The sequence below is a fragment of the Chionomys nivalis genome, chromosome 21 (assembly GCF_950005125.1).
Source record: "Chionomys nivalis chromosome 21, mChiNiv1.1, whole genome shotgun sequence".
In the NCBI taxonomy this organism is placed as follows: domain Eukaryota; kingdom Metazoa; phylum Chordata; class Mammalia; order Rodentia; family Cricetidae; genus Chionomys; species Chionomys nivalis.
The window spans coordinates 20,045,619-20,069,418 of NC_080106.1; the positions used below are offsets into that span (position 1 = coordinate 20,045,619).

A 23,800-nucleotide genomic window follows, 5' to 3' on the forward strand; every position below is an offset into this window, starting at 1 on the left:
CTATGTCTCTCAAGTGCTTGGACTAAAGGCATGTCACCATACCTGGTGAAATTCTTTCTTTCTGCTTTTTTGAGACAGGTTTTCTCTGGAGCTTTGGAATCTGTCCTGGAACTCACTCTGTAGACCAGGCTGGCCTCGAACTCATAGAGATCTGCCTGTCTCTGCCTCCCAAGTGTTGGGATTAAAGGTGTGCATCATCACCAACGGCTAAATTTTTTTCTTAAAACAGTAAAAAATAAATGGTAATTGAGGGTTAGCTCTGCAGTTAAGAGGACCTAAGTATGCCGGGTGGTGGCACCTTTAATCCCAGAACTCACGAGGCAGAGACAGGGGGATCTCTGTGAGTTCAAGGCCAGCCTGGTCTACAAAGTGAGTTCCAGGACAGGCTCCAAAGCTACACAGAGAAACCCTGTCTCTAAAAACATACAGAAGACCCAAGTTCAGTGGCTCATTAACTGCCCATGACATCCTCTTAGGTCCTTGTGCAGTAACTTACACAGGCATATTCACACACAAAAATAAATACCTGAAAACAAAACTGTTACGTTTGAGCATGAAGATGGACATGAACAAAGGTGTTCATGTGAAGGTCAGTGGCCAACCATAGGAGTAGGTTCTCTCCTACCAAAGAGGCTGTAGTTCCAAGAATCAAACCCAGATCTTCAGGCTTGGTGACAAGCACCTTGTTAAGCCACTTTGGGGACCACCAATTTCTCTTTAGATTAATATTAGTAATGCTTTTCAGAGTATTTCATCTAAACTTTCAAATTCATAAACTGACTTGTCTATATACTTCAGAGGTAAGAGTTACCAATCAAAGAGTTAGATACTTCAAATACTTGGCACAGCACCTTTTGCTTGTTTTTACAGACAGGGTTTCTCTGTGTAGCCCTGGCTGTCCTGGAACTCATTCTGCCAACCAGGCTGGCCTCCAACTCAGAGATCCCCTGCTGGGATTAAAGATATATGGTGCCCAGTCTCTCTTTCCCTCTCTCTTTTTATAATCACTTTAAAATATTTAGCCTCAAAAAAAAAAAAAAGAAAAAGAAAAAAAAGAAAGAACCCATAAAACTTGGTATGGTAGCCAACATCTGTAATTCCAACACTAGAAACTGAGGCAAGAACTGCCGTAAGTTCCTGGTGAGTTTGGATGATCTAACCAAGACTAAAGGATAAGAACTTGTCTAAAAACAACAGAACAGAAACATACAAAGCTAAGATTTGCTATAGGAAATTAAGACCCAAATCCTATGTTGTCAAACTTATTGAGTTTGGGCATAAAATGAAGCAAGTAAAAGATACAAAACAGACTAGAGATGGCTTAGCAGTTAATTAAGAGCACTGGTTCTCTTCCAGAGACTGGGATTCAATTCCCAGCACTCACATGGCGACTCACAATGATCTGTAACTCTAATTCATAGGGATCCAATATCTTCTTCAGGCCTCCATAGGCATACAAAAAAGCAAAACACCCATATAAAGTAACTTTTTTTTTTTAAAGCACAAAGAAGCACTGGAGAAAAGTACCTGTAATAAGGAAGTTGCCGTGTTCCTCCAAAGGTTCACTGTATTTTCGAACCACATGATTTAAACCAAGGTCTAATTCATAAAAAGTGAGTGTCTGCTGGGTGTTAGCTGCTGCTTCTCCTGTTGGATCATTGTCTGCTTCCTGTAGGACAGTGCCACAAAGACTAATCAGGAAATTTTAGACTTAGAAAGGGTAAAGTTTCACAGATTCCTAACAGTTTGACAAAGTTCATGCTACTATACAAATGGTAAAGCTACAAGGACACCAATCTCTATTCTATATCCAGGGATGCCACTACTAGAGGATGCTGCTTTCTGTCCAGAGCAAAGGGTAGTTAGTATACTTTGCCTTTCACTACTCCCCTTCTTAAAAATACATCAAATAGAACTTTGTATCTCTCATGCAGCTCCTCCCAATAAATATCTCAGTCCACAGTCCGTCACTTAAATCACAGCAAAGGATATGACATAGTCAAGTGCAAACATTTTGAAGGTTTTCAGTAAAGCATTTTAATGTGAAAAAGACCGGCCAGAAAAAAATAATTTAAGAGCCGTGCGGGTGGTGATGGTGCACACCTTTAATCCCAGCACTCAGAAGGTAGAGGCAGGCAGACCACTTTGAGTTTGAGGCCAGCCTGGTCTACAGAGCAAGTTTCAGGACAGATTCCAAAGCTACAGAGAGAAACCTACCTCAAAACTCCTCCCCCTCCCGCCCCGGAATGATTTGAGAAAAAAATTTAAATAGTAACAAAGAAGGCTTTAAGACCTATGTCCACGCCGGGCGGTGGTGGCCCACGCCTTTAATCCCAGCACTTGGGAGGCAGAGGTAGGCGGATCTCTGTGAGTTCGAGACCAGCCTGGTCTACAAGAGCTAGTTCCAGGACAGGCTCCAAAGCCACAGAGAAACCCTATCTCGAAAAACCAAAAAAAAAAAAAAAAAAAAAAAAAAGACCTATGTCCACACAATGAAAGTAATTATTTTACACACACACAAAAATTGAGATGAATTAAAAGAAAGAGGGAGAGACAGTCTTCAGTACCTCATAATCCATTTCCAAACAAGCAAACATAGGATTTTCAAAACCCACATCTACTCCAACCACATGATATACTAGAGTGTTCGCTTTGTGGGCCTCCAGGGGAGATGAAATGGTAAGTCGAGCTGCAGCATCTCTGTTCAAGATATATACCAACTTTTGCTTCTCAATTGCACCTATAGTTGAAGGAGATGAAACACACCGGATTTCCACTTGATGAATAAAGAACCTTAGATATGCACAATGCTATTCTTTTAAAATAAGATTAACAGTTATCACTAACTGTACAAGTAGCGTACAGCTCTCTATTGTTAGCAGACCAAAAAAAAATCATTACAATCCCTTCCTTCTTTCTAAGAAAAAAAATCTTAATATTCCTCTAATTCTTCAAAGTTTTAAGGTGCTCTGGACTTAAGAACACTGAGAAACACAATACTAAGTAATATTTTTGTTAGTTTTTCTTTGAACTAGGCCTAGTGGTTCAAAGGGTTGCCTTCTAGAGGCCTGATCAGATACACAGTTTCCTTCAATAACTCATCAGAGAAGAGACATGAATGTGAATCATCACTTCAGGCTGAAGAAAGCAACCACACTGACGACATAACTAAGATCCTTTCACCCCAGCCTTTGCTGCAGAAGAATTATTTTTTTCCAACTATATAAAAATTACTTTATGACTTTCCTACTATTTTAAAAGGAAACCTTTAACAAAATTAAACAGAATACAAATGTAATGCCAAATGTTAGCACATTAGTGATAGACTAAAACACTGCGAAGATCGTAGCGTATCATATATAGTATACTGAGCACACACGCGCACGCACACACACACACACAAAAAATCAGAGAAGCACTCAAGAGCAAATAAAGTAAGTCACTCACTAATCATAACAGCTCTCCCTTTGGGATCCACAGCTAAGAACTGGCCAGGAACAATACGGCGACATCCACTTTTGCCAAAAGTTTCTTGGTGAATTTTCTCAAACATATTCTTAGATGGCTGGTATTCCAAGATAACGATTCGGCCCGAGTCACTACCAACTACAATGTAGTCTTTAGTGCCACCTGTTAGCCTAAAGGCCATAAGTGACCGAATAACACCAAAAACTTCCACAGTGAGGAGGGTATGTACTTTGCCGGTATTAGGGTCTGGGCGAAGTAACTCCAAAATCTTCCCACGAGAAACAACAATTTCCTGTTGTTTGGTTCCTAAATCACCAAAAGATAAAGATCATAAACACCCAGAATAAGCCCCCAAAATAAGCAGGATGGATAGAAAGGGCAAATGGAATTAAATTAGTTGACGGAATCTATATTTTGAAAAGGTACTTTCCGCTGGGCAGTGGTGTTACACGCCTTTAATCCCAGTATTTGGAAGGCAGAGACAGGTGGACCTCTGTGAGTTGGAGGCCAGCCTGGTCTACAGAGCAAGTTCCAGGGCAAGCTCTAACAAAAGCTTTTGAGACAGAGAAACCCTTTCTCAAAAAAACCAAAACAATAAAAGGTAGTTTCCCAAAACTGACCTAACCAAAGTAATTATCAAGAAAGCTTTTTATAAAGGGTTACATAAGTAAAAACCAGAACTACCTTATTTTCCTAAAATTGGTCACCAATATACACAACTGGGAAGTACCTGTTGCCAATAATCATGGTCCTGCATGGACTCAGATCATTATGTTCGCATAGCAAGTATCTTACCTATAACTCTTAGTTGTCAGGTTTGAGCAACAAGTACTTTCACTGGATAAACTATCTCACTAGTTCTAATTTTTTCTTAAGACTATGTATCTTAGCTTGGTGGTGGTGGCAACATGCGCCTTTAACCTCAGCACTCAAGAGGCAGAGGGAGGCAGATCTCTGTGAATTCAAGGTCAGCATGGTCTACAGAGTTAGTTCTGGAACAATCAAAGTTACAGAAAGAAACCCTGTTCTGAAAAACAAAAGGCAAGCAAAAAAGAAAAAAAAGGGGGGAGGGGACGACACTATTTATCTTAACTTAGGCTAGTCTCAAACTCATGTTCATAGTAGCCCAGTCTCCTAAGTGCTAGGGCTATAGGCATGAACTATCACACTCAGTTAAGATGTTCTTTTGAAAACTCTGATGTCAAACTCCAGATTAAGAACTGTAATCCCAGCTCTGGGAGGCTAAGGCAGGAGGCCATCTAGGACTACAGTGAGACTGTCAGGGGGTGGCGATGGGGGAACCATGACTTTATGATTTATACAGCTTATGCCTTACAACAATACACAACCTGGGAAGAGATATGCACCTATACTTAGAATAATTAACTGGAAAGAAATGCACCTGAAATTAGGTAACAGATAATACACCATAATTTAACAAACTCCACAAATGTTTTTTATAAATGGAAAACATTTCCTCAACAAAAGCACTCTGCACTCTCTCTCAGTTCACAAAGTTAACACCTAGAGAACTTACCAGAGAAGTTGCCATGGATGGCAAAACTGATGCCAGTGGCCCGCTGTAAGGTCAAGTTGTACAGAAACATGGTGACAAGCAAAACTGAGACACTCAGTACTTCGAGTCTTGGCTATACCAACAGTATCAAGTCAAAGTAGGCTACAGATTAAAAAAAAAACAAACAGAAACATTACTGTTTTTAAAAGAACTTCTGCATGGGGATGTCTGGTTGAAGACAGATGAAGAGAGACCCAGCAGAGCACGACATTTATCACTGGGAGAGCCTTTTCAGGCTGGGATGGAGCTCATTGTTAGAAATCTTTGCTTAGCACGCATGAGACCCTGGGGTGCATCCTCAAGGGGAAAGACAGACACAGCATCATTTTTATCCAGGCACCATTCTAGTACACTACCTTTACTCTTCATCTCAGAGTCTTACGAAGCCTACATATTGGCATGACCCTGCATGCTGAGTGCCGAGAGACTGAAGCAGGAGGATATCTGCAAGTTTAAAACCAATCTGAGCTATGAGTTACACAGAAAATGCCAGAATGGACAACACTGCAATACCCTGCCTTAGGTTTTTCTTTTTTCAGGAGACAAGGACTCATCATGTAGTTACGGTTGTTCTGGAACCGAGAAATTCCCCCCCCACCCCCCAGGTACCGAGATTAAAGGTTTGCACATATACACCCAGCAACAGTTTAAGGAGGAATAAGTAAATAAATAGCCAGGCAGGCATCATGGCTCTCTTTTATAATCCTAGCCCTGGGGAGTCAGAAGAATTACTACAAGTTCAGTGGCCAGCCTAAGCCAATACAAAAAAGCAACAACAAAAACAAACTATGGTCAAGGAAACTAAAGCTCAAAAATTACATTCATTGCCCAACATACAGAGTGAAGCGTCAGGAACTAGAACTTGTTCAATTAACGCAACATGCCTATATTTTTTTGTCAGACAAATGAAAACTTTTCTTTTTTATTCATTTTATTTATTATGTATACAATATTCTGCCTGTAGACCAGAAGAGGGCACCAGACCTCATTACAGATGGTTGTGACCCACCATGTGGTTGCTGGGATTTGAACTCAGGGCCAAGAGCAGGCAATGCTCTTAACCGCTGAGCCATCTCTCCAGCCCCCCAGACAAAATGAAAACTTATGGTTAACTGTAGTTCACATCATTTAAAACTCAAATGCCCAGTAAAAACTTCAGATACATTTCCCAACGATCCAATTCTTTTGGGAATAAATCTTTCCAACTTTATCTTCCCATATGCTTATATATGTGTAGAAAAATTCAAGAACACACATTTGTGGGCTGGAGAGATGGCTCAGAGGTTAAGAGCACTGACTGCTCTTCCAGAGGTCCTGAGTTCAATTCCCAGCAACCACATGGTGGCTCACAATCATCTGTAAAGAGATCTGGTGCCCTCTTCTGGCCTGAGGGCATACATGGAGGCTGAACACTGTGTATACAATAAATAAATAAATCTTTAAAAAAAAAAAAAAGAAAAAGAACACACATTTGTGCCATTTTGCGCCCTCTGTTTAACCAAAGGTTGGGTACTAGATATACTCACTATGCTGCTAGTTCTCTATAAATTATTGAGTCACCAATAAAGGGTGCTATATATTCAATGGTTACATTATAATTCAATTAGCCAAACTGCTAATACTACACATACAGATTTATAAGCATACCGCTAATATTTTTTCCCAAAAGTGGAACTGGCAGATAGCGGGATTTAAAATTTTAAATTGTTAAATTTTGGTACTTCCAAACTGACTTTCAGTGGCACCATAAGCAGCCAAAGTGATTGGACATTTGTTTTAAACAGATAAAAACGGGTATCTTGGTCAAGTCTTCACTTGCATCTCCTAAGGCTCTATATTTGAGATTTTTGTGTTCGTGGCGATGGGAAGGAAACCCCTGGCCTTGTGGTTACACTTCAGATGGGCGATTAAAATAAACGCCTATTCACTCAACCAACAACTAAACCAAACGGGTTTCCTACCATACGGAAGGGTACACCCTGGAGGAACAGCACAGGAGTACTCCACTACTAAATAGCAGGAGACTTTAACCGCCAACCCTGGGAAAGCTTCCCCTCCCCGCCCCTCCCCCAGCCTAGGAAGCCCGATTTCTCCGGTTCCAAGATCACCTCTTGCAATCTTCGGGCAGACATTATTGACCTTTATTTTCTTTTTTAAGCAGGAAAAAAAAAACAGGTTCAGAAGACAAAACCAAGTTCAAGCCACATTCTCGGACCCAAAGACTGTTTCTGTTGTTTACAGCTTTTGAGCAAGCTGAGTTCTTTGACCTTCGCGTTAGGGGCCGACTCCTCCCTGGGTCTCACTGTCCCCGCTCGGGCCTCCCATCCCCCGAGAACACAGCCTCAACCTCCCCGCGGGCTGGAAAGAGACGTGCGAGCCGTGTTCTCGAAGGACTCGTCCCTACTCTGCGCCCAGAAAACCATTTGCGCACCGCAAGCGTTTTCCTAACCTCCTCACGCCTACCGAATCTCTCTGGCCTAAAAGGGCTCTGCGACGCCCGCCAGAGCGCCGAGCAGCTCTCTCGCGTGACGCCTCCCGCTTCTTCTGCGACAGAGAAGTTGCCAGGCCGCTTTCCTAGCCTGCTGGAAGAAGGATGGCGTCGGTATCCGATGGATGCTGAAGTCCTTCAAGGCCTAAACCACAGCGAGGGCTAACGCGCCGGCGTCCGCCATTAGCCCTCAAGACGGGCCTTCGGGTGGCGCGCGACGGGAAAAGGAATCCAGCCTCCGCCTGATAAATATGCGAAATTTTAAAATGCTTTTCATCGAGCGCCTTCGGCCTTTTAAGTTATTTAAATATTACACATTACAGTGAATTTGCTGTAGAATAGAAAATTAATTTTAAAACTAGACTTCAAATTCGTTGATCGGGCATTTCTGTGGACAGCCCAAAGGTCACCGCGCCAACGCAGAGGGGACCTCGCGATCCCGAAAGCGCCCAACAGAAACCAAGATGTCGGATCTAGAATCCCCTCCGAAGTTGTCAGCGCCTCCGCCACCGGAGGGGGTGGGAGGAGGTCGCTGCTCCGAAATCTCCACCGAGCTCATTCGCTCTCTGACAGAGCTGCCGGAGCTGGAAGATGTGTACGAACGACTCTGCAGCGAGGAGGTGGGGCGCTGATCCTCCTTTTTTTCTGGAGGAATCCGGCGGCACAGGACATCCGAGGCGTCATTCTCTTTACCAGGGGAAGCTAACACCTCCGAGACGCTCTAGTGTAGTCGGGCATTTGGGGACACCTGTCAATTCAAGCTTATTTAGCCTGTTTTCCTGGACTATCTTCTTTCTTGGTCTGCCCCGGTATTGATTTCCCTGACGAGTAACGTTGGAAGTGGCGTGTGCTATTTATCTATACGTACATACTTTTTTTTTTTTTTTTTTTTTTGGTTTTTCGAGACAGGGTTTCTCTGTAGCTTTGGTTCCTGTCCTGGAACTAGCTCTTGTAGACCAGGCTGGCCTCGAACTCACAGAAATCCGCCTGCCTCTCCCTCCCGAGTGCTGGGATTAAAGGCGTGCGCCACCACCGCCCGGCACATACATTTTTTATTTGCTTTTCAAACTAAGAATCGCTTTAGCCTGGGAAGTGAAAAGAAATGAAAGTTTCTTCTCGACTCATGTAAGGGAGAAGTTACTGCAAATTAACTTGAAGTTTTAAGAAAATGTTTTGTAGAGAATGATTGTGTGTGTAATTCCAGCCTTTCAGTAATTGCCGAGCTTTGTAGGAGATTGGACATTTTCTTATTTTGAGAAGGCCTCATTTTTGCCCAGACTGTCTTCAGATTTGCTACCTTCCTGTGGCATCCTGTTACACTGCTGGAATTGTAGGCAAGCTCACAACCCTCTAGGAGGGTTGAAATCTCCGCTAGGAGTTGGGATGTTAAATAGGCGAGGCTCAGCTGTCTGGCCACAGACAAGTCATTTCATCTCTTGCCCCTTTGATGTATAGGTGTGGACAGAATTCTGATTGCCTTTTAATTGATAGCTTACTACCTCTGTAATACCTGCTTCCGTGGCAACCTGATGCTGTCGGTTCATTTTCCAGTGTGGTTGGAGTCCTTGCTAATCAGATGTAAACGCTGATCTAAAAGTTTGGCAGCTGTTTTTCCCAGTGAACTTTTTTCTTTTTTCTAACTCTTTGGATATTGCTTTTGTTTAGCTACTGCATTTTATTCTGTTTCTTTTTAACATGGGGGAGGAGAAGTAAGTGTGTCATAGCACCCGTGTAGAAGTCAGAAGACAATTTTCAGAATTGGCGTCTCCTTCTACCATGTGGATCCTGAGGATCAAACTCCAGTCATCAGACTTGATGGCCAGAGTCATCTCTCCAGGCCTTGTTTTGATTTTGAGACAGGGTCTCATGTAGCTCATATAGGCCTCAAATTGACCACATAGCTAAAACTGGCCTTAACTTAAACTGGCTTGTTTCCTGAGTGCTGGGCTGAAAGAGACAATCACCACACATCCGGATTAGCCACTAAACTTCAGAGCCCACTTGTGGGGCACACTCTACAAATAGTATTGAGTAAACATTTGCTTGCTCCTATTGTGTTATTCATCTGCTAGATGGAATCAGATATACTAGAAATGTGTGCTGTGCATACACCTATAATGCTAGCACTTGGGAAGGAAAAGGTAAAAGTTCAAGGTCTTCCATCCTGTGTTTCAGAATAAGTGAGAGACTACCCTGAATTGCATGAGACTCTCTATCAAAAGAAATATGAGAAAGATTTCATAGCCAATGATTTAGTCTGCCACAACAAACCAAAGCAGCTTGGATGTCAAAGGGACTAGTGGGAGGAAAAATTTCTGAAATGGGATTCACTTTTTAGCTAGGTTGAGTTACATCATTTTGTTTGTTTTGAGACAGGGTTTCTCTATGTAGTACTGACTGTCTGGGAGCTTGATATATACACAAGGCTGGCTTCAAATTCACAGAGACCCAACTTCAACAACTTCTTCCTCCCAGTGCTGGCATTAAAGATGTGTGCCACTATACCCAGTGAAGTTAGATAACTCTAAAAGTGCTTAAAGTTCCTTCTTCCTAGAGATAGGGATAGAGTTTAATATTTGAACACTTTCCTGGCATGTACAAGGTCATAAATTTAATTCCCAGTAACTTACAAAGGAAATTCCTAGCCGGGTATGGTGGTGCAGAGGCAGGCGGATCTCTTGAGACTATACTGGTCTATGGAACAAGTTCCAGGATAGCAAGGGCTACACAAAGAAACCCTGCCCCTTCCCTGCCCTCCAAAGAAAGAAAATTCCTCATACCAATTCTGAGTTAAAATGTTTGTTAATGTTCCAGAAAGTGGTGGAGAAAGAGCTGGATGCTCTTTTGGAACAGCAAAAAACCATTGAAAGTAAGATGGTCACTCTCCACAGAATGTGGTAAGTATATATCACAGCAGAAGTTGTACTGTACAGTGGGAACCACTGGATAAAATTAGTTTTCTTTTTTTCTTTTTTTTCTTTTTAAATATTTATTTATTATGTATACAATAGTCTGTCTGTGTGCATGTCTGCAGGCCACAAGAGGGCACCAGACCTCTTTACAGATGGTTGTGAGCCACCATGTGGTTGCTGGGAATTGAACTCAGGACCTGTGGAAGAGCAGGCAATGCTCTTAGCCACTGAGCCATCTCTCCAGCCCCTAAAATTAGTTTTCTTAGCCAATAGTCCAGACCCTTAGGAGGGTAAGGTGGGAAGCTTGCTGCAAGTTCAAAACTAGCCTAAGCTACAGAATGAGTTTCTGTCTCAAGAAAAGAAAAACAGAGGATTCTTTTCCCTAACTTTGTTTTATGAAATGACAAGCATTTGAAATGGAAAGGAGTAATAACTCAAAGTGAGCACCTAAGGATATACACTTTGATAGTTATCAAAAGTTCTTGGAACTCAGCATGATGGCTCAAATCTATACTCAACCCTTGGAGTTGGAGGTATCAGGAGTTCAAGGCCAGCATGGGCTATGAGACCCAAAAAAAGAACAAAGGTCTTTGGCTTTAAACTACAATCAAGCGTGGTGCTACACAACTTTAAAATCCTAATACCTAGGCAATAGGGGCAGGTGGATATGGGGTTCAAGGCCAGCTTCAGCTACATAGTGAGTTAAGAGGCTAATCTAGGCTATGTAAAACCCTATCCAAAAGTAAAACAAAAATAATCACTATTAGCCCACATATAACCTTAATAGAGATGCAAATTTTGGCCAGGTGGTGGTGGTACATGCTTCCAACACTTGGTAGACAGGCAAGCAGGTCTGAGTTTGATACCAGCCTGGACTATAGAGTGAGTTCAGGACTACACAGAGAAACCCTGTATCAAAGAGGAAAAAAAAGAAAGAAAAGAAAGAAATTCTGAAACCCATGAATTTATAGACTACTTTGGTGGTTGGTGGGGTCCAGAAATATGTATTTTAATAATTCTCCCAGGTGATTCTGTTTTGCAATTCTAGTTTAAGAACTACTGCTTTTCAGCACTCGGGAGGCAGAGGCAGGCGGATCTCTGGGAGTTCGAGACCAGCCTGGTCTACAGAGCTAGTTCCAGGACAGGCTCCAAAACCACAGAGAAACCCTGTCTCGAAAAACCAAAAAAAAAAAAAAAAAAAAAAAAAAGAACTACTGCTTTTCATCTGGTGGTGGTAGAGGTGGTACACTCCTTTAATTTCAGCACTCAAGAGGTAGAGGCAGAGGAATCTCTGAGTTTAAGGCCAGTCTGGTCTACAGAGCGAGTTCCAGGATAGCAAGGGCTACTCAGAGAAAGCATGTCTTGAAGCTCCCCATGCCCCGCAAAAAAGGAGAACTACTGCTTTTATCAATTTTGTGTATTTGCTGAACATTGTTGTATATGTCTATAATCTAAGCATTTAGGAAGCTAAAGCAGGAAGATCTCAGTTTGAGGCCAGCTTGAATGCCTGCCTCAAAAAGGGTTTAAGAGGGACAAGGCACCCTGGGCGTGGTATTAAACACCTGTAATCGTAACACTTGGAAGGCAAGAACAGGAGGAACAAGGAGTTCACTGCTTACACAGGCTACCCAGGCCTACATTAGACATCATTATCAAAGCAAACAAAGAGAGTTGAGGACGTGGCTCAATGATAGAGCATTTTCCTAACCTGCATAACACCATAGCACTCTGGGCGCTGTCTCTCTCTCTCTCTCTCTCTCTCTCTCTCTCTCTCTCTCTCTCTCTCTCTCTCTCTCTCTCTGGGCGCTGTCTCTCTCTCTCTCTCTCACACACACACACACACACACACACACAGAGTGAGAGACTGACTGACTATTGTGAAATAGGAAAAGAAGTGAGAGTAGAAGGCACAGTCTCCATCCAGGGGAGAAAGCACACACACCTATTCCCCCTTGTTCATTCCCTCTGCCTCTGCAGATAAGTATGCCCTGACAATGTCTGTCTCTAGTCCCAACCTGCAGTTGATTGAGGGAGATGCAGAGCAGCTGGCTGGAATGATCACCTTTACGTGCAACCTAGCTGAGAATGTGTCCAGCAAAGTCCGTCAGCTTGACCTGGCCAAGGTAATCCCACTGAGCTTTGATGTTTGCTTCCCTCCCAAATACTAAAAGGGAGGGAAGAGAAGAAGGGAGGGAAGAAATTACATTAGAGACTAGAAAAGAACCATCCAGTAAAAATGCAATAGGAAATACCAGAACCAGACAAGATACTACATGAAAACTCTAGATCATTAGCTCTTATGCATATAAAAATAAAAATCCTCAGTAAGCACTAAGAGCAAATCCAACAACGTACAAAAAGGATTATATACGAAGACATACGAAGACCAGTAGCATTTGTCTTAGGAATGCAGAGGTGGTTTAACATAAGAAAGTCAAGTAATGTAATGTCAGTGAAGGGAATGGGGATGCAGCTTGGTAGAGCATTTACCTAGCATGCACTGAAGCCTTAGATTAGATTCCAGCACAGCGATGTTATGTTTCTGATATTACATACATCTTGATTCAGTTATAAAGTTAACAAAATAAATATAGATTATTCTCATTTATGCTTCTATTAAAATGAATTAATCACATTTAATTAAATCATGGTATCTGCTAGTGTCTTGATTATCACCCATAACAGTTTTCTAAGATAAGTGGTTATGGTAGTATTTTTAATTTGCCAGTTACAGCTGAAAAGGACTGATGGTTAACTAGGTTCTGCTCCTAAATTTCTCTACATTCTGAAGAGTGCTTTGAAGGAATAGGATATTGTCTTTAACCACAAAGACTTTTTGCAGAACCGCCTCTATCAGGCCATTCAGAGAGTTGATGACATCTTGGACCTGAAGTTCTGCATGGATGGAGTTCAGACTGCTTTGAGGAATGAAGATTATGAGCAGGCTGCAGCCCACATTCATCGTTACTTGTGCCTGGACAAATCAGTCATTGAGCTCAGCCGACAAGGCAAAGAAGGTCAGTATCCTTGACTGTTGACTGTGGTTTGGTTGTAAGCCTCTGTGACCTAAACTAATTAAACTCAATCAAGAAAAGTGTGTGTTGCTAGGTATGGTGACTCAAGTCTGTAGTGCAGCACTTGGGAGCACTGAGACGGGGATTCCATGAGTTCAGGGCCAACCTGGGCTACAAAGTAAGACCCCCCCCATCTCTTAAAAACACAACAAACAAACAAAAGCAAAGCAAAATTAGGAAGGTATGTGATATTAGGACATTTCAATATCTGGTAGTATAGTGTAATTCTATACCATCCTGGGCAGATAATATGCCCCTTTGATAGATATCCTGCTATTTTTGCAAACTTGACATAAGTTAGAGTTGCCTGGGCAGAACCTCAAGGCAGAAATGCCTACACTAGATTGTCTATAGGTGAGTCTGTGGGGCATTTCTTTAATTAGTAATTGATGTAAAAGGGCCCATCGCTCATATCTGGGCTGGTGGTCCATAAGACTAACTCAGTAAGCAGCATTTCTCCGTGACCTCTGCTTCATTTCCTACCTCCAGGTTCCTACCTTGAGTTCCTGCCTTGGCTTACCCAATGGTGTACTGTTACGTATAAACTAAAGAACTCCTACCCCCAACTCAAGTTGACTTTGGTCCTGGTGTTTTACCATGGCAAAAGAAACTCTGAGACAATGGAAAAGGAAACTGATCTTGTATCTTCTGAGTCTCTGGCTAGTGGGTAATTGATGCTTAACCATATTGCTCATTTATAGAGCAATATAATATAATTAAATTCTTGGGCTGGAAAACATAGTGTACTTGGTAAAGTGCTTGCCTCACTAAGACCTAAGTTTGATCCCCAGAACCTATGTAAAAATGCCAGAATAGTGGCACATGCCTGCAGTCAGTACTGGGAGGCAGAGACAGGCTTCTGTAGCTCACTGGCTATCTAGTCTAGTATAGGTGGTGAGCTCCAGGCAAATGAGAGACTCTCTCAAAGGAAATGGACTGTGGTTTATTTTTTTGTTTTTGGTTTTTTTTTTTTTTTTTTGGTTGTTGTTTGGTTGGTTGGTTTTGTTTTTTTCAAGACAGGGTTTCTCTGTAGCTTTGGAGCCTGTCCTGGAACTAGCTCTTGTAGACCAGGCTGGTCTGGAACTCACAGAGATCCACCTGCCTCTGTCTCCTGAGTGCTGGGATTAAAAGCGTGCGCCACCACCACCTGGCTAGGAAATGGACTGTATTCTTTTTTTTTTTTTTTTTTTTTTTTTTTTGGTTTTTCGAGACAGGGTTTCTCTGTGGTTTTGGAGCCTGTCCTGGAGCTAGCTCTTGTAGACCAGGCTGGTCTCGAACTCACAGAGATCCACCTGCCTCTGCCTCCCAAGTGCTGGGATTAAAGGCGTGCGCCACCACCGCCCGGCTGGACTGTATTCTTAAGGATAACACCCAAGTTTGTCTTCTACTCTACACATATATGCACTAAAAAAATTCTTCGTGTAGGGTCTTGACTTTCTGTGACTGAGTCACTCCATCTCTGGAGAAGTCATTCGTCCTCATGCTGTTTGCAAGTGACTCGAGCTCTTCTTTAGGCTGGGACATGTAAACCTAGCAGTGGGAGGATCTTGAAGAATCATTCCACCTGGGGCAAATCACCTTCTTTGGTCGCCATAGCAAAATACTTGCAGTATTTTGCAGATACTCTTCATACTTCTGCTTCTATCTATTTATTACAGTTCCTTTTCCTGGAATGTGTCCCTCATACTCAGAATTTAAAGTCCTGTCCAGCTTTAAGAGATGATACATAACCTTTTTTAGGAAGTCTTTTTATTACTTCACCCAGAAATGTGACTGTTAGGCACCTTTCTTGGGACTTTTCTCATAAGTTGTTTTATATATTAAGACACAGATTTTATCTTTTACTTAATTATAACTTTCATGATAGTACAATCATGGCAGATTCATCTTTCATTCATCCACATTGCTAGTCTAGTATCTTGTACACAGTCAGTATTTAAACATATTTGCCACATGAATAGTGGTACACATAGTGGCATGGACCTGATTGATGTCGCACCATTCCTTACATTGATCTTCATTTTCTCTCCATTGAGCAGGAAGCATTATTGATGCCAACCTGAAATTGCTGCAGGAAGCTGAGCAGCGTCTTAAAGGCATAGTAGCAGAGAAGTTTGCTATGGCGACCAAAGAAGGTGATTTGCCCCAGGTGGAACGATTCTTCAAGATCTTCCCACTGCTAGGTTTACATGAGGATGGGCTAAGCAAATTCTCAGAATACCTTTGCAAACAGGTATGGGCATTGTATTACAGTTCTCAAGAGTCACAGAACTTATGAAATGTAGTATGTATGTATGTATGGGATTTATTGGAATGGCTGCAGTCCAGATAATTCAACAATGGCTGGCTGTGAACAAAAAAATCCAAGAATCCAGGAGTTGCTCATCCCACAAGGCTAGATGTCTCAGCTGATTTCTCTATGTACTGGAATCCTGAAGAAGTAGGCTCCAGTGCCAGTGAAGGAATGGGTGTGCTAGCAAAGAAAGGACAAAAAGACAAAGAGCAAGAGCTCCCTTCTTTCATGCATTTATGTAGACTTTCAACAGAAGTGTGGCCCAGATTAAAGGTGGGTCTTCCAGCCTCAAGATTTGGATCAAAGGCGAGTGTCTTTGGGCCTCAAAACCAAATTAAGGGCCTGTGTCTTCCAGCCTTAATATCCAGATCAAAGCCGGGCAGTGGTGGCGCACGGCTTTAATCCCAGCACTCGAGAGGCAGAAGCAAGCAGATCTCTGTGAGTTCGAGGCCAGTGTGGTCTACAAGAACTAGTTCCAGGGGGCTGGAGAGATGGCTCAGTGGTTAAGAGCACTGCCTGCTCTTCCAAAGGTCCTGAGTTCAATTCCCGGCAACCACATGGTGGCTCACAACCATCTGTAATGAGGTCTGGTGCCCTCTTCTGGCCTGCATACATACACACAGGCAGAATATTGTATATATCATAAATAAATAAATAAATAAATATTTAAAAAAAAAGAAATACTTTAAAAAAAAAAAAAAAAAGAACTAGTTCCAGGATAGACACCAAAGCTTGTCTCGACTAAAAAAAAAAATCCAGATCAAAGGCGTGTTTTCCCCTGCCTCAAAATACAGATCAAAGATGTGTGTCTTCCTACCTCAAAGGTCCAGACTAGAATTGGATTTATCCACTTCAAACCAATCAGAAAATCTCTCACAGGTGTGATCACTACCACCGCCCAGTGGCACATTTTTTAAATAGCCTGTTCTTTTCTAGGCATAGCCTAGACATCTGTTGATATATATTGATTTTCAAAAGACCAGGTAAAAATACAAAAAAATTAAAATACAACTTCCGTTGAAAAGTTGAGTCACCCTTTCAAGCTGTTACTTAGGAACTACTTTCTGATTTTGTTTTTGTTTTTTGAGATAGACTCTTGTGGTCCTGGGTATAACTCAGTATGTAGACTGAGCTGTCCTTGAACTTGAACCTCCTACCCCAGTCTATAGGACTATAGGCATGTATCACTAAGGGGCTAGCTTCTTTTAAGATCAGTTGAAAGGATATGTAGATGGCTTTGTTGCCAAAGGTACTTGAGTGTAAGCATAGATCTTGAATTTGATCCCCAGAAGCCATGTAAAGGTGGATTGAAAAAACCTGACACTACAAAGTTGTCCTCTGACCTCCACATACACTGTGGCATGGATCTACCTGAGCTCACACACAAAGATTTAAAAAAAGAAAAGACACAGTTTTCAGTTATTGTGATGATTCATGCTTGTAATCCCAGCATTTGGGAGAGAGAGGCTTGAGGGTCAGGGACTCAGGGTTGTCCTCTGCTACATAATAAATCATGAGACTTTATCTTTAAAAAAAGATTAGTCACCAAAGATAGTGTAGCATGATTAATAAAAACCCAAAGACAGATTTTGGGGTTCAACCTGAAGACCAGAAAAGCAAAGCAGCTAGCCACTGGCTCTTACCTCTACCTCAGTCCAAAAATGACAGTCCTGCCTCCAGGAATCCTCAGAATGAGACTGAGACTGAAACCTGGTTGCTCAGTCCTGTGATCTCCTGTGATCTCAGTACTCAGGAGACAGAAGCAGGTAGATCCCTGAGTTTGAGACCAGCCTGGTCTACATAGTGAGTTCCAGAACAACCACACAACCACGGTTATGTAGAGACCTTGCCCCCCCCCCCCCCAAAAAAAGAAAAGAAACAAAGAAAAAGGAAACCATTCTACATTTATTAGTTTATTTTACTTTATTTTATTTTTGGTTTTTTGAGACAGGGTTTCTCTGTAGCTTTGGAGCCTGTCTTGGAACTAGCTCTTGTGGACCAGGTTGGCCTCGAACTTACACAGATCCGCCTGCCTCTGCCTCCCAAGTGCTGGGATTAAAGGCGTGCGCCACCACCGCCCAGCTTATTTTACTTTATAACAGTGACTCTCAAGCTTCCTAATGCTGCAGTATTTTACCCCCAACTATGAAATTATTTTATTACTACTTCATAACTATAATTTGGCTACTTTTATGAATTGTAATGTAAATATTTTTGGAGGTAGAGGTTTACCAAAGGGGTCGCAAGCCACAGATTGAGAGCCACCACTCTATAACATTTGTGGTTTGCTAAATAAATAGGGTATAAAATAGTAAGCTGTTGTTCTTATTTCAGTTGAGGAGAGTGGCAGTAAAGGTCCATACTTATATAAGAACTGAATATTGTGGAAAGGAATTCGGATCTTGAGATATAGGTAAGAGAAAGGACTTTGTTCCTTTTAAACATTTAAATATGTGCTTTACTGATTCTAAAAATTTAGTTAAAGATTAAGTAAGATGGCTAGATATAGTGGCACATACCTTTAATCCCAGTACTCAGGGGGTTGAGGCAGGCAGATCTCTGGGAATTCTGAGCCAGCCTAGTCTGTATAGTGAATCCCAGGACACCCAGTGCCACATAGAGAGACTCCATCTCAAACAAACAAACAGAAATTAAGCAAGATGACTCAGTGAGTAGAGTCATTTGCTGTCAAGCCTAACAACCTGAGTTCAATCCCTTAGACCCACAGAGGGAAAAAAACAATTCCAGTAAATTGTCCTCTGGCTTCCACACATGCACTGAGGCAAACACACACACACACGCGCGCGCGCGCACACGGGCGCGCACTCAGTTGTAAACAGAAAAACTATTAATTACACACTGTTTGGCCTATGACTCAGGCATATTCCTAGCTAGCTTTTACATCTTAAATTAACCCATTTCTATTAATCTGTGCATCACCATGAGGCTGTGACTTACCATTAAGGTTCTGGCATCTTTCTTCTTTGGCAGCTACATGGCAACTGCCTGACTCCACCTTTCTCCCTGCATTCAGTTTAGTTTTCCCACCTACCTATATTCTACCCTGCCATAGACCAAAACGGTTTCCTTATTAACCAATGGTAATAAAACATATTCATTACCATATAGAGGGGAATCCCACTTTACACACACACTGTGATATAATAAAACATTTAATTAAGTACAGTTGCTAGGCATCATGGTATAACGTGTTTGTGATTCTAGCCTGAGGCAGAAATATCACTAATTTAAGAAAGGCTAGCCTCATTTATACAGTCACTTCTAAGTCAGTTTGGACTATTTAGAGGGACCATGACTCAATAATAAAATGTCCTATGGTACATTTTTAATTTTTAAAATATTTTCTTTTAATTTGTATTTTATGTGTATGGGGATTTTGTCTACAAGTATATCTGTTTATCACTTGCATGCTTGGTACCTGTGGGGGCCAGAAGAGGACTTGTAACTGGAGTTACAGATGGTTATGAGCTACTTTGTAGGTTCTGGGAATTGAATCAAGCCAGTGCACTTGATTCAAGCCATCCACTGAGCCATCTCTCCAGCCCCCTCAACAAAGCACTATAAATACATCAAGTTATATTTAAGACATTTAAGGTCATTATTGAAATTAGGAGTATTTTCTCCTTTTAGCTAATAGTAGTCCATATTTTCAGAGATTTAAAGATTATTCCCCCAAAGAGGAGAGCATGCTGGGTATGATGACATAGCTTTGATCTTGGGACTGAATAGGCAGAGACAGGTAGATTTCTGTACCTTGGAGGCAAGCCTAATCTACATAGCAAGCAAGTTCCAGGCCACCAGCCAGGGTTATATAGTGAGATCCTGCCTCCAATCAGTCGGTCAGTCGATCAGTAAATAAATATAATCACATTCTTGGGTTCCTTGTCCTGCTTGAGCACCCACAAAGAGGTTTCTCAATGCTGCCTCCAACCTCTAACCACCAAGGGAACATGGTGGAAGAAAAGCTGACAAGAAGCCTTTGGTCTGAGAAATACGTGTCGGTTTCTTTCTGCTTTCAGGTGGCCAGCAAGGCTGAGGAGAACCTGCTCTTGGTGCTGGGGTCAGACATGAGTGACCGAAGAGCTGCCATCATCTTTGCAGACACTCTCACTCTCCTGTTTGAGGGTGAGCCTCTCTCTCTACTACAGGGAGACCAAAGACGCTTTCTCCCAACATCTGCATCCTTGCCTTGCCTTTCCCTCTACTCAGGTGTGTTTGATCCAATCCTATAGTTTTCTGGAGTTGACCAGTTTCCAGATTAGTATCTGATTAGTAAAATTGGCGTCTCCAGAATGTTTAACATCCCTAACCCTCAAGACCTAAACTTAAAAAAAACTAAATTTAACCTAAAATAAACTACTACAAGGAAGATGATCTATTCTAAAGACCGTGCTAGAGAAAACAGCTTTACTGTGACTTTTCAAGTGCCTGCTCATATACCAGTCACCATTTCTATTTAATAAATTTTCTTAGCAACATCAAGCAACAACTAGAACTATCCATTTCAAATAGTAAGGTAGCTGAGAGGGATTGAGTTAGACCTAAGTTAATCTTTGATGGGGAAAGGAATTTATTTTATGGAAAAAGCATGTGGAGTCCAACTCTCACTTCCTTCTAGGGATTGCCCGAATTGTGGAAACCCACCAACCCATGGTGGAAACTTATTATGGATCTGGCAGACTCTATACCTTGATCAAGCATCTTCAAGTAGAATGTGACAAACAGGTGGAGACGGTGGTGAACAAGTTCGTCAAGCAGAGGGACTACCACCAGCAGGTGAGCAGAGGAAACCACCTGCAGGCTGAAAGCAGCTTTAGTCAGGGCAGGGCACTCAGGAAACTAGGAGAAGGAAAGATGCTGAAGGTGTACTGTTCTGCACGTTGCCTATTACTACCTTAACAGAAACAAGATCAAATTCTTGGCCATTGAATATACAACAGTGCCCTCTAGTGATGCAAAGAGGATTTTTCTCCTAGGATACTGTTGAATGTCAAATATTAATAATTTGTTCTGAATTTTACCTTTTTTTCCTTATGGCTTCCTTTTCCAGAACTATTTTCCATATTTATAAGCACAGGAAATAAAAGTAGCATATAGAAATAGAAATGGCCATCTGGACTTGGTGGTACATTGTTGTAATCCCAGCGGTTGGGAGACTGAAGCAGCAGAATCACCATTATCTTGAGGCCAGCCTAGACTACATAAGGAGATCCAGGCCAGCCTGAGTTAAGACTTACTGGAGTTTTTATTTTCTCTGTATGAATGTTTTGACCATGTGCACGTATGTGCAGCATATGCATGCCTAGTGCTCATGGAGGCCAGAAAAAGGAACCAGATTCCTTGGAACTGAAGTTACAGATGGTCGTTAGCCACCACATGGGTTCTGGGAACCAAATCCCAATCCTCACCAAGAGCAACAAGTGTTCCTGACCACCAAACCATCTCACCAGCTCCTGGTGTTTACTCTTAAATGTAATTACAAGGGCCAGAGTGGTTAAGAGCATTTGCTGTTTTTCTAAAGAACCTGAGTTTGATTCCAGCACTTCCATTGTGGCCAACAACCATCTGTGACTTCAGTTCCAGAAGATTTGAAGCCCTCGTTGACCTTCACGTACATTAAACATACATTGCAGGCAAAATATCCATACATAAAATAAAAATAAATAAAAATTAGTCAGGCAATAGTGGTTTATGCCTTTAATCTCAGCACTTGGGAGGCAGAAGCAGGCGGATCTTGATGAGTTTGAAGCCAGCCTGGTCTACAAGACAGGACAGACTCCAATGCTACAGAGAAACCCTGTAAAAAAAATTAATTGGCCAGGTGGTGCTGATTCAGTCCTTTAATCCCAGCACTCAGGAGGGAGAGGCAGGCAGATCTCTGAATTCAAGGCCAGCTGGTCTACAGAGTGAGTTCCAGGACAACCAGGGCTACACAGGGAAACCCCGTCTCGGAAGAAAAAAAAAATTAAGTAGTGCCTAAACCAAAAGCAATCTTTGGCCAGAAAGTCCGCCCCTAGCTTGAAAGAAAAGTAAACCTAGTTAGCCACCTGAAACTTAGCCTCATAGGCAAGAATGGCCAGTGGGAGGCAGGAATACTGTTCTGATTGATTTTGTGGTGTTTTGCAGTTCCGGCTTGTCCAGAGTAACTTGATGAGAAATTCTGCAACAGAAAAAATTGAACCAAGGTAATAATCCTTCAGCCTATGAGTTTCAATTACTCTTTACATCTAGTTTAGAGACCTTGTTAAAATGTGGTTTTTAGTTTTTATTTTATTTTATTGTTTTATTTTGTTTTGTTTTTTGAAACAAGGTTTCCCTGTGCTCTCCTGGAACTCTCTATGTAAACCAGGATAACCTTGAACTCACAGAGATCCACTTGCCTCTGCCTCCCAAGTACCAGTATTAAAGACCTGTGTCACCATGCCCACAGTGATTTTATTCACTTTTTAAAAAATGATTTATTTTTATTTTATGTGTATTGGTGTTTCATCTGCATGTGTGTCTGTGTGAGGGTGTCGGATCCTCTGGAACCGGAGTTACAGTTGAGAGCTGCCATGTAGGTACACGGGATTGAACTTGGGTCCTCTTGAAGAGCAGCCAGACTCATAGCAATCTACTTGCCTCAGTCTTCCAAATGCTGAGATTACAGACATGAGCCACCAATTTCCAACTCTTATCAATTTTTCCTAATAGAAGATACCATACAAAAATATATATATAAAACACATGTAGTTGATAAAGAATAACAGATCAGTGGCTGAGGATATCTCCATTGGTAAGAGTGCTTACCTAGTATGCACAAAGCCCAACACCACATAAAAACAATATGATAGTTCATGCCTATAATACTAGCACCCCAGAAGGTAGACACAGGAGGATCAGAAGTTCAAGGTCATAGTCAGCTACAGCGACATAGTGAATTCAAGGCTAACCTATACTAGTGAGACACTATTTCAAAAACAAAATTAGGGACTGGAGAGATGGCTCAATGGTTAAGTTTGGTTTCCAGCACCCAAATCAGTGTCTCAACAATCACCTGTAATTCTAGCTTCAAGAAATCCAACATCTCTGAAATCTGTGGGCATCTACACCTACCCAGATACAGACATCCACATCCACACATAATTAATTTTTATTAATTAAGGGGCTGGAGAGGTGGCTCAGCAGTGAAGATCACTAGCTATTCTTCCATATGGCAGCTTACTGTTATCTGTAACTCAGTTCCAGGGGTTCCAGCACCCTCTCTGCCCTCTGCAGGCACTGCATGCTCTTGTTGAGTAGACGTACTTGCGGGCAAAACACCTATACACATAAAATAGAAAAAACTTTTTAAACGTTTTAGTTTTAAAAATTAAATAAAAATTTTTTGCTGTGTACATACTATATACCAGATACTGGTTCCTAGGCTAGCAAAGTGACCAAAACCAAATATAATTCCTTTCTTATGACACTTATAGTCTTTCAAATTGATGGTAATTGTTCTAGTTTGCTTTCTGTTTCTGTGATCAACACCAATAACCAAAAGCAAGTTGGGGTGGGGAAGTTGTTTGACTTACATGTTCTAATCACAGCCCATCATTAAGGGAAGCTGACACAAAAACTCAAGCAGGCAGGAACTGATAGCAGAGACTATGGAGTGCTACTTACTGACATGTCCTTCATGGCTTGCAAAGTTTTCTTTGTTGTACATCCCAGGACCACCTCCCAGGGCTAGCACCACCTGCCCAGGGCTTTCACACTAGTCATTAACCAAGAAAATGCCTCACAGACTTGCCTGTAGTACAATCCTATGAAAGCATTTTCTCATTTGAGGGTCTTCCCAGAATACCATAGCTTATGTTAAATTGCCTTATAAAAAAAAATAAAAAAATAAAAAACTAACCAGCAGCTGCACAGTGGTGGCAAACACTTTAATCCCAGCACTCAAGAAGCAGAGGCAGGTAGCCTGGTCAATAGAGTGAGTTCCAG

The 23,800-nt window shown here is 41.8% G+C and overlaps 2 protein-coding genes and 1 non-coding gene across 5 annotated transcripts in view; 1 reads left to right on the top strand and 2 right to left on the bottom strand.

Moving 5' to 3' along the window:
- Window positions 1-7,739, bottom strand: part of Sf3b3 (splicing factor 3b subunit 3) — a 41,317-nt gene extending 33,578 nt beyond the window's left edge. Inside the window, exons 1-5 of one of the 2 annotated variants that reach the window (XM_057753772.1) lie at window positions 7,508-7,739; window positions 5,006-5,146; window positions 3,448-3,774; window positions 2,568-2,740; window positions 1,528-1,669 (exon numbers count right to left, since the gene is read on the bottom strand). In XM_057753772.1, coding sequence (XP_057609755.1) covers window positions 1,528-1,669; window positions 2,568-2,740; window positions 3,448-3,774; window positions 5,006-5,075 — 712 coding nt within the window. In that variant the 5' untranslated portion in view covers window positions 5,076-5,146; window positions 7,508-7,739. Of the gene's footprint in view, window positions 1-1,527; window positions 1,670-2,567; window positions 2,741-3,447; window positions 3,775-5,005; window positions 5,147-7,493 lie in introns of both variants that reach the window. The other variant, XM_057753774.1, reaches the window with a different exon arrangement.
- LOC130864240 (small nucleolar RNA SNORD111) lies at window positions 3,065-3,141 on the bottom strand. Its single transcript, XR_009055934.1, has one exon. It is a non-coding gene; the product is annotated as a small nucleolar RNA SNORD111 (small nucleolar RNA).
- A 229-nt stretch (window positions 7,740-7,968) lies between the features above and the next one.
- Window positions 7,969-23,800, top strand: part of Cog4 (component of oligomeric golgi complex 4) — a 36,206-nt gene continuing 20,374 nt past the window's right edge. The window contains exons 1-8 of one of the 2 annotated variants that reach the window (XM_057753327.1): window positions 7,969-8,152; window positions 10,347-10,429; window positions 12,453-12,567; window positions 13,287-13,461; window positions 15,558-15,751; window positions 19,852-19,957; window positions 20,451-20,608; window positions 21,959-22,017. In XM_057753327.1, coding sequence (XP_057609310.1) covers window positions 7,997-8,152; window positions 10,347-10,429; window positions 12,453-12,567; window positions 13,287-13,461; window positions 15,558-15,751; window positions 19,852-19,957; window positions 20,451-20,608; window positions 21,959-22,017 — 1,046 coding nt within the window. In that variant the 5' untranslated portion in view covers window positions 7,969-7,996. Of the gene's footprint in view, window positions 8,153-10,346; window positions 10,430-12,452; window positions 12,568-13,286; window positions 13,462-15,557; window positions 15,752-19,851; window positions 19,958-20,450; window positions 20,609-21,958; window positions 22,018-23,800 lie in introns of those variants that run through there. The other variant, XM_057753328.1, reaches the window with a different exon arrangement.